The sequence below is a fragment of the Larimichthys crocea genome, chromosome XIII, assembly GCF_000972845.2.
Source record: "Larimichthys crocea isolate SSNF chromosome XIII, L_crocea_2.0, whole genome shotgun sequence".
Lineage (NCBI taxonomy): Eukaryota > Metazoa > Chordata > Actinopteri > Sciaenidae > Larimichthys > Larimichthys crocea.
Window position 1 is genome coordinate 7,035,458 of NC_040023.1, and position 12,960 is coordinate 7,048,417.

A 12,960-nucleotide genomic window follows, 5' to 3' on the forward strand; every position below is an offset into this window, starting at 1 on the left:
TTTGGTTGAGCAGGTAGTGGGTTTATCAGAGCCCCTTTTTTTTAAAATAAAATAATAATAACAGCTGGTTATTGTTGAGTAGAGCAGCGAGTAGTAGTAGGTGGTAAAACCAAACCATGAATTCTAAATGCTGAAAGACACTCCATAAAACTGAGGACTGGAGTTTGTGATCATTCTCTTGGTTCATCCCTAGTGCACTTTCCACATCACCCACCTAATTTGATCCTTTTTTGTTCATCTTGCGGACCATTGTTGTGCTGCCGTGCACACAGCTTTGAGGTTCGCTCATGAACAGACCATATGAAGAGGATGTTTTTTATGACACTAATGCTCCCGTTCTTAAAGAAACTACACAATTTCAGATCACGAATAAATCAGAGCGGTATGTGGGAAGCAGAAGCTTTAAGATGACAGCAAAGACATTAAGAATCCAGAATCAACCCTCTCATGCACAGATTTATTGGACTACTATTGGGGGCGTTTGGAGTCTCAGCCACGTGAGGGGGGAGTGTTGAGGGACTTGGCTTCAGACAGGAAGACCTAAATCCGGGGTGAGTTGTCCCTGGCTGTTGCCTGAGCCAAAACACGTGATTGGTTCTAGCCAACAGACCTCCAAATGCACTGTACTTGCGGGGGTGCTGAGACTGCGGGGTTGTTGTTGGACAGAAGAGCTGCACTGCCTTCAGACCTATACAGTGGAGGACAATGTAAAGCTAGAGCACTAAAGATTTACACATACGCTACATAACGGACGTTTTAAGCACATTTTCCTCTTTCACAGGAAGCGACAAATCTTCAGGTCAAAGCTTCACTTAAAAAGATTTTTTCTGTACAAATCCAGCTCGGCTGAAAACATCTGATCATCTGTCATTGAGAAACCATACAGTGATTATATTTCACTATTTCTTTAAACAACCACAGAAGTTTTTTTGTGTATTTTTGCCATAAAACAATATACTTTCCCTCTGCAAAATTATGGAGGGATACAATGTAAGAAGTATAAATAAATGTAGAAATAGCCAAATGTATCATTTTTTATTTATTTATGGATTATGTATGCAATTATTTATACTTATGTTTTTTGTTCCTTCATACAAAATATATCTCACTGTGTTTTTCCCACTTTACAGAGAGCCACTGGTTTTCTATTCAGTTCATTGTTACGTTATAGAATAGAATAGATCTTTATTGTCATTGTCACAGGTACAACGAGATTGAAAGTGCTTCTAGTCAGTCAGTGCAACATAATAAAACCTAGTTTAAAGTGACTAGTAAGTTTTAAAATAACTAGAATAAAATAAGAATAAAGATACCGAGACATTAAAATGTCTAAAAGAAATAAAATTAAACATATGCTAAAATCAAAATAAATACTAAATATGCTAAAAGGAGCATACACCTACGTAAAACTTAAAACTTGTGGCACATCATTTTTTTGGCAGCATTCACAGTGGCTATTGCATTTGGTAAAAACTGTGTTTGAATCTATTTGTCCTTGCACCAATGGCTCGGTATCGTCAGCCTGAAGGCAGCATTACAAACGAGGGGTGACCAGGGTGTGAAGTGTTAAGTTCCTTTACATTGAGGGTGTATCTATATCAGTACTTTGACCTCAGGACACTTTCAATTTAGCCTGAGCTGTGTTAAATCCGACGTTATGCGGCTGTAAACTTCGGCCATTAATCCACATGCACCACACTACCTGCTCAGCATTTGAGCTAGATATTTTTTACTCAGGAGTTGGTGGAGACCAAGTCAGAATTGAATAATGGACTTTATGAGGTCATATATATGTTAGATGCTGCATTAAAAGCTTGTTCCACTGCCAAAAAGATGTCTTAATGCTCACTCACTTTGTTTTTTACTTGTTGAGCAGGTAGTGGGTTTATCAGAGCCCCCTTTTTAAAATAATAATAATAATAAACGGCTGCTTATTGCTGGAAACAAGGTTGAGTAGAGCAGCGAGTAGTAGTAGGTGGTAAAACCAAAACAACACGAAGATTCTAAAATGCTGAAAGACACTCCATAAAACTGAGGAGAACTGAAGAGTTTGTGATCATTCTCTTTGAGTTCATCACTAAAAGTGACACTATTCACATCACACACATTAATTTGATCCATTTTTGTATCAATATACTGATGGACCATTGTTAGTGCAATGACGTGCACACAGCTTTGAGGTTCGCTCATGAACAGACCATATGAAGAGGATGTATTTTATGACACTAATGCTCCCGTTCTTAAAGAAACTACACAATTTCAGATCACGAATAAATCAGAGCGGTATGTGGGAAGCAGAAGCTTTAAGATGACAGCAAAGACATTAAGAATCCAGAATCAACCCTCTCATGCACAGATTTATTGGACTACTATTGGGGGCGTTTGGAGTCTCAGCCAACGTGAGGGGGAGTGTTGAGGGACTTGGCTTCAGACAGGAAGACCTAAATCCTGGGTGAGTTGTCCTGGCTGTTGCATGAGCCAAAACACTGATTGGTTCTAGCCAACAGACCTCCAAATGCACTGTACTTGCGGGGGTGCTGAGACTGCGGGGTTGTTGTTGGACAGAAGAGCTGCACTGCCTTCAGACCTATACAGTGGAGGACAATGTAAAGCTAGAGCACTAAAGATTTACACATACGCTACATAACGGACGTTTTAAGCACATTTTCCTCTTTCACAGGAAGCGACAAATCTTCAGTCAAAGCTTCACTTAAAAAGATTTTTTCTGTACAAATCCAGCTCGGCTGAAAACATCTGATCATCTGTCACTGAGAAACCATAGAGTCATTACATTTCACCATTTCTTTAAACAACCACAGAAGTGTTTTTGTATATTTTGCCATAAAACAATATACTTTACTCCTCTGCAAAATTATGAGGGATACAATGTAAGGAAGTATAAATAAATGTAGAAATAGCCTAAATGTATTCATTTTTTATTTATTTATGGATTATGTATGCAATTATTTATACTTATGTTTTTTTTGTCCTTCATACAAAATATATCTCACTGTGTTTTTCCCACTTTACAGAGAGCCACTGGTTTCTATTCAGTTCATTGTTACGTTATAGAATAGAATAGATCTTTATTAAATTAAATCCTAGCGTTAAAGTGACTAGTACGTGTTAAAATAACTAGAATAAATAAGAATAAAAATATCTGAGACATTAAAATGTACTAAAATAAATCAACTTAAACATATGCTAAAATCTAAATAAATACTAAATATGGTAAAAGGAGCATACACCCATTACGTAAAACATTGTGCACATCATTTTTTTTTTTTTTCCAGCATTCACAGTGGCTATTGCATTTGGATAAAAACAGTTTGAATCTACTTGTCCTTGCACCAATGGCTCTGTATTGTCTGCCTGAAGGCAGCATTACAAACAGGGGGTGACCAGGGTGTGAAGTGTTATAGTTCCTTTTACATTTGAGGGTGTTATCTATATCAGTACATTGACCTCAGGACACTTTTAATTTAGCCTGAGCTGTTAAATCCGACGTTATGCGCTGTAAACTTCTGCCATTAATCCACATGCACCACGGCTCTGCAGTGAAGTCAGTGTTCTTTTTTATCGTCGCATCAGGGGAGGTCTGCATCTGCTCTGGTCTGTTTTAGGTGCCATTCAGATGTGACTGTGCAGAAATTATATTTAAAAAAGCTTTAACTCAAACACACTCAGCTGTCATGTGAAAAATATCGCCTCTGGCTGTGGGACTTTTTTTTAAAATCGAGTCTCTCTCTGTCAAACTGAAACTAGGACGATCATAAATGCACGGCACTTGTTGTATTGAACCATTCGCATTGACTTTATGTGAGAGTCGTTTGTAACAAATGACATTACTGACACGTGGTGTTTTGTTTTATTGACTGTATGCCTATATTTGTGGCATACTTTACAGTAAGAGCGATGACCAACAAAACACTGTTTTAAAACTGTGTTGTTTTTCATGCTGTACTCAAATGTACTGAAGCATAACCTGTACCAAAACCTGCGTTTCGAGTCCCATTGCACCCCGACGACACACTGATTTCCACAATACACATAAATTGTAACATGTGCTTGCAAAAGCATACATCCAACTGATGCTATTGAACATTTATTCATCCTTTCCTTTGAACTCAAATAATGACTATTACAGTCATTAAATCGACCGTCATTTCCTACTTCACCTATGTAATATTACCTCACAACACTATGAGCAGAAACACAATGACTGTTCACACACACACACACGCAACTGTTTCCACTTTTAACCCTTCAAAATGAACAGCAGCAGGCCCGTGTTGGTGTCCGCATCTACAGCACCGCTGACTTCATACAAATGTTTCTTTGTGAGCATTAAGAAAAACCCCATCTGGGCTGTGACACACGGCATCAGAAAAGCAACTTCACAGACGCTGAGCAGCACGCTGACATTTCAAAGAGTCCCTGTGGTTTGGAATCGATTAGCCTCAGAGCATTAGTATGACATGTCCAACCGTTTGCTAATGTCAAAACACTGAGGGTTTTTTTTTTTTCCCTCCTCCTGTGAAGTCTTGTACAGTTTTTTAATAGGAGCCATATATCAACCGCCTTCATCTAAAGGAGTGATGGATGTCACTGTGCTTGAAGATTCTCTTAGAGCTTTTTAAAGAGCGGTTATTATTAAATGTTTGACTTTGCTCGATCAGAACCTCATGGCTACAACGATAGTCATGTAAACAAAAAGGTTTGAGTAAGATACTCGTTTTTTTTCTTGTTGTTGCTTTGTTAGCACCAGTTCTTAGATCAGTGGTTCTTAACCTGGGTTCGATCGAACCCTAGGGGTTCGGTGAGTCGGTCTCAGGGGTTCGGTGGAGCCTCCGCCCTGGAATTTTTTATACCATTTGTTACAACATATCTTTGTGAGCAATCGTTTTCGAGGATGCATAAAAACTAAGAAAAGGAACAGACTTTGCTGTGAAAATGACATGAGACTGGCACTTGCCAAGGTGAAGCCACGCATATCTGAACTGGTCTCTCAAAGGCAACAGCAGAAGTCACACTGAGGTAAGTTGTTGTGAGTTCATGCACTGTGTTGGTTTTGTTATTTGAACAAGGTGATGTTAATGCACGGTTCATTTTGTGCACCAGTAAAAAAAACATATTTTATTTTTTACTAAAGAAGGGTTCGGTGAATGAGCATATGAAGCTGGTGGGGTTCGGTACCTCCAACAAGGTTAAGAACCACTGTCTTAGAGTGAGATCAGTCTCATGTCTGTGTTAGGGAAGAACACGATTAGCATTACCATCCCATGTGAAGCAGGTGTCGTGGTTTTGTGTTTTTTGGTTTAGTATTTCCTGTTTTATGTTGAAAGAGTCTTTCCTTTGGGTGTCTTGTGTTTACTTTACTTCCTTTCTTTGTCTTTTTTTTCATCCCCCGCCTGCTTTCTGTCACCTGAGTTTAATTAGTTAATAAGTTCTCTTGGATTTACTCCATGTGTTTTCCATCTTTTACTTGTCAGGTTGTCTGCTCTCAATAGCTCGTGGGATCTTTTCTTGGATCGCTTTTTTTTTACCTGGGCTCCTCATCTGCCTTTTGTTATTTTGTGTCATCCTGGCTCTCACATAAGTCACTAAAGTTACCTTTTTGTTCAGTCCACCTATTTGGGTTCACTTTTTTTTTTTTTAACTGAACCATAACAGCAGGAGGGAAACGTGATCCCGGCCTTATCCAATCTTAAAAGTCCAATTCGTGATATTAAGTGGAGTTGTGCGGGGAACTATTTTTTGATTCTCCACCCACCATTTTTCATGTTTTTTTGTCTCAGGACATAGCATAGGTTGCCAGAAACAATTGGTGAGCACCAGTATTATTGTAGGCCTCTGCACAGTCACGATGGTATAACCACCACACTGTGTTGACAAGTCTCCGCGGTGATACCCATAGTAACCGTGTCCTGCTGTTCATCATCAAGTCATTTCTCTTCCTATGACCGTAAATTGTTGTTTTTACAATTCCTTTTATGGATTAAACAAACATGTTAGTCACCGAGCTTCAGAGATGTTTCTGGGGTTTTTTGTACTTTGGACAGAGGCTAGCTCTAAACAATTACACACGGTACGCCATCAAAGACATTTTCAAATTGTTGGAGGATGATGCCAATGATTGGACATTTTGGGTTTCACTGATCAAATGTCTACATGTGGCAAATTGTGCCATTGACAAAGGTGGTATAAGGTCATTTCATGCACCAACCTTTGGACTTTAGTCAAGCTGGAAAAGTTTTTGGCTGATATTTGGAGGCAGTTTTTACCTCTCTGTCAGTTTTATTTCACCTTTTAGGGTGGAACAACTCAAACTTCAACCGCAGCATTCACAAATAAGTGAACACGTGTGTGGGTGTACAGTGGCTGTCAAACTGTTTAAGAAATAGACTTGTTTGTTGTCTTCGCCAGAGTCAGATGAGAAGATTGGTATCAGTGTCATCTCAAGTGTGTCCAGTACAGAGATGTACTTAATGCAAAGATTTGGACACAAACCGTCTGGATCTTTCATCTTGTTCACCAATAACATCCACAAGCCTCCTCAGTTTGCTATCCAGTCTTCAGACTGAACGTCTGTACTGAACTCACAGAGGTGAAACTGGTATTAATCATTTCATCTGACCTTGGGTAAGACAGCAATTTTTCCAAATGTTGTCCTGCTCTCTCCAGAAAAGAGATGAATGTGTCGAGGATTTACAGCCAAACAACCCGAGGATACTCTACTGAATTCAATATCATTCTACTTTACACTCTTCTCAGGTAGCATCTCTTAGGATGTAGAGAAACTTCTTCAGGTTTCTCAACAATAACACATTGTATCCTTCAAGACTGAAAGTGCGAAACTCTTGTTTTCAAGACAAAGGAGGTGATTTATTACCTCTCTAGACATTTCCTTTGGATCGCTGCTTAAAAAATTATCTATAACTCAAACTATGACTCAAGTGTTTATCATTTAGACCTGTTGATTTTGTTACAGGATCTAATGAAAGCCAAAGGATATAATAAAAAGTCATGGTCCATTAAATCCCCCTTTTTAAATTGTATTTCATAACTTGGAGCACATTAGCTTAGTAAGATCTTGATAGCTGTTTATCGTGCTGCTCCCGTTTCCTCCTTCTCTGCCCTCACAGTGATTCACAGTCATTCAACAGGTACCGTACTTGTCGTTCCGTGAGGTCGAGGTTGACAGCTATTTCGTAGCGTCTCAGTCTGGTCAAATAGTTGTGGTGTGCGAACTCTGACTCCAGTTCCCGGATCTGTTCTTTGGTGAAGGCTGTGCGCTCCTTCCTGGGCTTGCTGTTCATGTCTGACTTATAGCTCCCGTCTTGGGACTCTGAAATGAAAAACAGAACATTTTCCAGTCATAGCTGAGTCTCCAAAAAAGAGAGGGGGTGGGGGGGTGGGGTTGGGGTGGGGGGGGAGAACAAAAAAAAAATGAGGGGTTGAAAAAAAAAATTAGAGAGGTTTGATAAACTGCAGGGGCCCATCTGAAACAAAAATAAAATGAAAGCAAGACGATTAGGAGTGCCAATCACGTTTTATTGTGGAGATCTGGTGTTGCATCCTGTGTTATTCAACCCAAGCAGGGAGTTTGCTCCCAGATGGCTCCATTCAGTATGTATTTTATGGTCGGTGAAAACTAAAACTATTTAGCCACACTATTGTTTTGGCTTAATGCTTTCAGCGTAGGACCTACAGTGCAAATAAAAACAGAGGAAATATACAGTTTCTTACAACTTGGGTCTAATTTTTGTGGCTGTGAGCATTATTTTTTTGATTGGTTCTGATACTACTGGACTCGTCAGAGTAATTGCTGAGATTTAGGATCAACGCTGAAGTAGAATGAGATAAAACATACAGGCTGTCAGATGAGCTAACAGTTAAGACAGATTATCTAAACCAGGGGTCTTTAATGTTTTTCAAGCCAGGGACTCTGTAGTTGGTTGAGATACTTCCAAAATCTCTTATTGAACAAGAAAACTGCTCACCTACAATAAGTATATGGTCACTAAAAAGGAAGTGGGTCTGTAATAGGTTTATAATTTTGCTGCTGTTTACCATCAGTCTGGGTCCAACTTCTTTCTTGTGATCTCCTTAGATCCAACACAGTATACCGAAGAATTAACATTAACACTGGACAAAATCAGCAACACAGATTTCCCTCCAGTTCTTACTTTTACTGTCAATGCAGGTAAGTTAAGTGAGGAAGGACCTGTGAAAGATTTACTGAACTGCAAAGCCAATTTTTGAAGCCTGCATTGTTTAGATCCATGTTTTCTAGCTATCCGTCTTCTCCTTCCTGCCTTTTGCTTTGTGCATAGCTCTTTTTCTTGGTGCACTGCCGCCCACTGATCAATGAAATAAGGTGAAACCACTGGCAGTCCATGTGTGTGTGCACAAGGCACAAACAAAACAGGAATCGGCTCGTGAAAACATTGCTCCACAGCTCTATACCGGTGGTCAAAAATTCCACAGGGTACCTTTAAAGTTTTAGCTTTGCTATGAATGTTTTGGTTGCCCAACCTTAATCACACCATGACAATCATTTATTTGCCAGAGCCACAATCTTTCTTCAACCTTATCCACACTGTCAGAAAGAAAGAGCTTTGAAAACATTGGCATTGGACGTCATTCAGGTTTTGCTGAATCATCTGATATTAATGTTCTCCTCTGGCAATAAGGATGTGAGAGCTCAGCACTTAACTTGACAAATGCAGTCCTGTTGTCATTACTAATATAACTAAGTGGAATTATCGTGTAAAACTATTTTTTATGTCCTTTTAAGTGACATATATGCAGGACTCTTCTCATAGTTATCTGGATGTTTTAGGATAAAGGGAAAAGCCGCATGTTAATATAAATTTTAGGAGGCACTCTTTAGTCCTACTCGACAATACTTATTGCATATAAACACTAAGCTTTCCTCCCGCGATTGTTCATGCCTTGAGGGTGAAATCATATTTTCCTCACTTATATTGTCTGTCAGTACGAGCATATTTCAAGGATCCCCTTTTATGTGTTTGTGGTCAGCGAATGGTGAAAATGAACGGAGCGTTTTGAGGGTAATCTCTCATAGTGAGAAAACACTAAATAATAATTTCTACACTGTTCCCCAGTCCACACTGCATAAATCCAGCTGACATTTCATTAGTTGTGTAAATGCAGGATGTGCTGACAAACCACAGTATGCCAGGAAAGAGACAGTGTCTGTGCCGTAATGTGAGACTACAGACACCCAACCAATTGCACAAAGACCATTGGCCGTTGGCGGTTTTGTGTCATATTTTCCTTTGGTCGTGTTGTTTTAGCGAGTGCGATTAATTACTTGGATGTTTCGTCAAGCCTTGAAGTCTTTAATTTACAGGATTTGTGTTTTAAGTCATTCTGACAGTGCAGTTGATAGATAGGGAGCTCGTTTTTTGCTCAGCTTCACCATCCACACAGAGTTGTAGGTCAATAACTATGTATATTTCATCATCACTAGATCCTTTTCTCCTTCTTTTTTTTTTAAGAACATTAAGTCCAGAAAAAAAAAAAACTCTCTAAATGTGCTGTGGCTTCCACGAGTGCCAATGAAGTTAGAGTTAGGAAATTGGATTTGGGTTAGGCCGCTGGCAGCTTCAGCACATCCTTTCGAAGTGTTCAATCTGTCAGTCAAAACGTCCTTTCTCTCCTGGCCCGGGACTTTGAGCTGGAAAGTTCTCGACTTGGCACCGGCTGCTCGTCACTCGTGCTAAATGATGCAGATATGGTGCCTGCTTTTAAATCTTGTGCATGTATCCTGGTGATGATGTGTCCTTTTTTTTTTTTTTAACCGTTCATAGGAAGCATATGTGTGCAGATCTTCAAAAATTTACGCCAGGAAGTTAAGTTTTATGCCGTTTTTATACACGACTTTGCACTTTCACCATCGCCTTAACTGTTTCACCAGCAGCAGTGCAGGTGAATTCACGGCTGCAGCTACCATAGAGGACGCTGAGGTCATGAGCTGTGCTTTGTCTGGCAATACGTGTAACTATTTTCCACTTGGATAGTGAACAAGCTTCAGCACAGGCTCCATTTAATAGCTTTTTTTTTGTTTTTATAGCTTTTGATCGTATCACTTGAAAATTGCTCCGTTGTCATGGAATTTCCATTTTTCTGATTAGGTGTGACTTCTTGAGGCTGTAAATTAAGATCTGTTATTTTAGACTCAATCTGCGATGATAAATTCAGATATGAGTGATAAATTTAAAAAAAAAAGGGGGAATTATTTAATTTTTAATTATATATTTTTTTAATCATGTCTTGAGTTTTTTTGTGTTTGAGTGATGAGGTGACTTTTTATCCTATTTAAAAATTTAAAACCTTTATTTAAAACCAAGAGCTTAATCATAATAATTAATCTCCATTTTTTATAGTATATGTTCACATAGATAAATGATTTAACTGTTCAGGTCTTATTAATATTTTCTATATTACTGGACATTAGAAAATTGTCAGGTTATCAAGTCAATATCAATGTTCTATTATTTTATATAGATTTTTTTTTATCTTTCCAAATTGATCCCATAATAATAATTCAGCCACTCCTCTTACTTTAATTTGTTTTAAATAGATACATATAACTACACATTTCCCGTGAGCGCATCTGCATAAAGACCCTTCATGGGTTCCTGATCCAGAACTTGGCAAACTCTTCTCAAGACCAGCCGCCACACAAACATCTCATAGTACTAACCATTATTAATACCAAAAAATAGAATTCAAAACTTTTATGTCACAACTTATTGTCATCTGTTGTCAGCTGCTGTCACGATGTGCTGACTCATATCATTATATCAAAAATACAGGTTGCTGGCATTTTGGAAAAAATGTCACTAAAAACAGGATTTACCAAATATTAACCAAATATATTTTTTTGTATTATACAATAGATGGTTGTTGTACTTTATTTGCATTAAATTAACTGTTTAAAAAGAGAAAAACACTACATGAAGTAAAGGTACGTTTAAGAGGGAAGCTAAAGAAAACTTTTATACTCAAACATGAAGAAAATATTACACGGTCGCATAGTTCAATGAATATGAGGTCTAACTGGATCTTTTTATTTATTAATTTTATAAAATTCTTCAGCATCTTCATGTTTAGTTTAGTTTTATAATAATTAAAGCGTTTGGTAACAATGATATTTTCAAATGAACTGAAATTATTACAAACTGTTTTGTGTTTGGATGGATGTCTTTCTCTAAACAATATTTGGTCTCTATCATCAGTACTGAAATTAAATGTAATTAAAGTTACAAAGTGATCAGAAAAATACTTAATAAATAAGTAATAAATGATTAATGACAAAGGCTTGAATTTAAAAAGACAAAAAAAATAACCGTCAGTAATGTTCTGTAAAAATATGAGCAGACGATTGAAGCTCTATAAAAAATAATTTCTTGGGAAACTGATTAAAACTAAATGCATTATGGACTTCCTGATCTTACCTGAGCTATCATTCTTGCCTTTACTGATCCGTCTGTCTGTGTCCTCTGTGGATAGACTCTGCCGACTATATTCCCCAGACACACATGTCGCCCCTGTGTGGTCACCACTGCCCAGACTTGGGTTGGTGCCGCACAGGTTTGGGCCCCCTGAGCACAGTTCTGGGGCCGTGGCCTCGAGCGGCGGCAGGCAGCCACTGTGCCGAGCGTTCGGTGAGGGCATCTGCAAGGGGACGGGCCAACCAGGTAGGTGCTGAGGGTGGAGGGGGTGCTGCTGGGGCAGGTGACCTCGGTGGGCTGGACTGCCAAACACTCCATTGTCTTCTCCTCCAGAGTAGCTATAGGGTGGCGAGGAGCTGGGTAGATCCAGGTAGGAGACATGGTCGCTTCGACCATGCAGGGTCAGTGGTGATTGAGTGATGGCAGAGTGCAGGCCCTGGGCTGGGGCATGAGGGCTGCGTAGACAACCAAACAGAGAGTGATCCATGGTGTGGGGAGTCCTCCAAACCCCCACTCCTGCCTGTCAGATTCAACCAAAGCTCCCCAAACAACAAGCAAGAAGAGAGGAGAAAGTCAGGGATGTGGGCAGCCTTGCAGTCCCAGCTCTCCTCTGCAGTCCCTCTGACTTCAGACTTCCAGACCCCCCCCCACCCCCTTAATTCCCAAAGAAAGCCGGGTTGAAGGAAGGCAGAGATGGTGGCGTTGAAAGAAAAGGCCTCTGGTAATCCAGAGCACGCAGACGGTTGCCAGGCGGATGGTGGGTAAACAGTGAGAGGCGGAGGAGGATCTCGGATGACAGTGGAGAACGCCAAGGACCAGTGAGGAAGGAGAGGGAGCTTCCAGGGAAGTTGTGCTGGAGAGGGAGGTAGGGGGCGGAGGGAGAGGGAGGAGGTGGGTGTGTGGGGGGTGTTATATATAGGTTGTAACCTGAGAGGTAGGTTGGGTCACTGGCTCACTGCTACTGACCACATGCATGTGATCATCCTCCAAACTGCAACGCACAATAAATCTGAACCATTCCTATAGCACTGCCTCAGGAAAAGTGGGTAATTTATTTTGGAGCTGAGCTATTTGACCCTGCCGGAGCGCTTCTAGGAACTGCGTTGCATCAGCTGTTGGTTTTTTCGGATGTGGAGCCGCAGAACTTAGGAATTGTGTTTTGTTTTTTTTTCATGGTCTGCTCTTCTGTTGATGGTTGGATGCAAAGTTAAAAGTGACACAAGACTTACTCTGAAATAAATATATCTGGTGAAAATATTTCAAGCACACTGACGGTCGTGGTTAAATACTTGTCAAGTTGTTGTTTTTTTTTATAGTCCAACTTCGGTATTTCTGGATCATTGCTGTCGCACCAGAACATTTTATGTCAGCGGATTTAAGACTTCGAATCAAGTCAGGCTTAAATCCTCCAAAAAAGTGCTCGATATTCGACTCCACTAAAGACTCAGCTTGACTCTTTTTTAAATCCTGATTT

The 12,960-nt window shown here is 39.6% G+C and overlaps 1 protein-coding gene across 1 annotated transcript in view; it reads right to left on the minus strand.

The window, feature by feature from the left end:
• LOC104933056 (homeobox protein MOX-2) overlaps positions 1-12,314 on the minus strand; it is a 17,899-nt gene extending 5,585 nt beyond the window's left edge. Inside the window, exons 1-2 of the mRNA XM_010748416.3 lie at positions 11,490-12,314; positions 7,176-7,348 (exon numbers count right to left, since the gene is read on the minus strand). Of these exons, the coding sequence (XP_010746718.1) occupies positions 7,176-7,348; positions 11,490-11,973 (657 nt within the window). The 5' untranslated portion in view covers positions 11,974-12,314. The remainder of the gene's footprint in view (positions 1-7,175; positions 7,349-11,489) is intronic.
• Between the last annotated feature and the right edge of the window lie 646 nt (positions 12,315-12,960).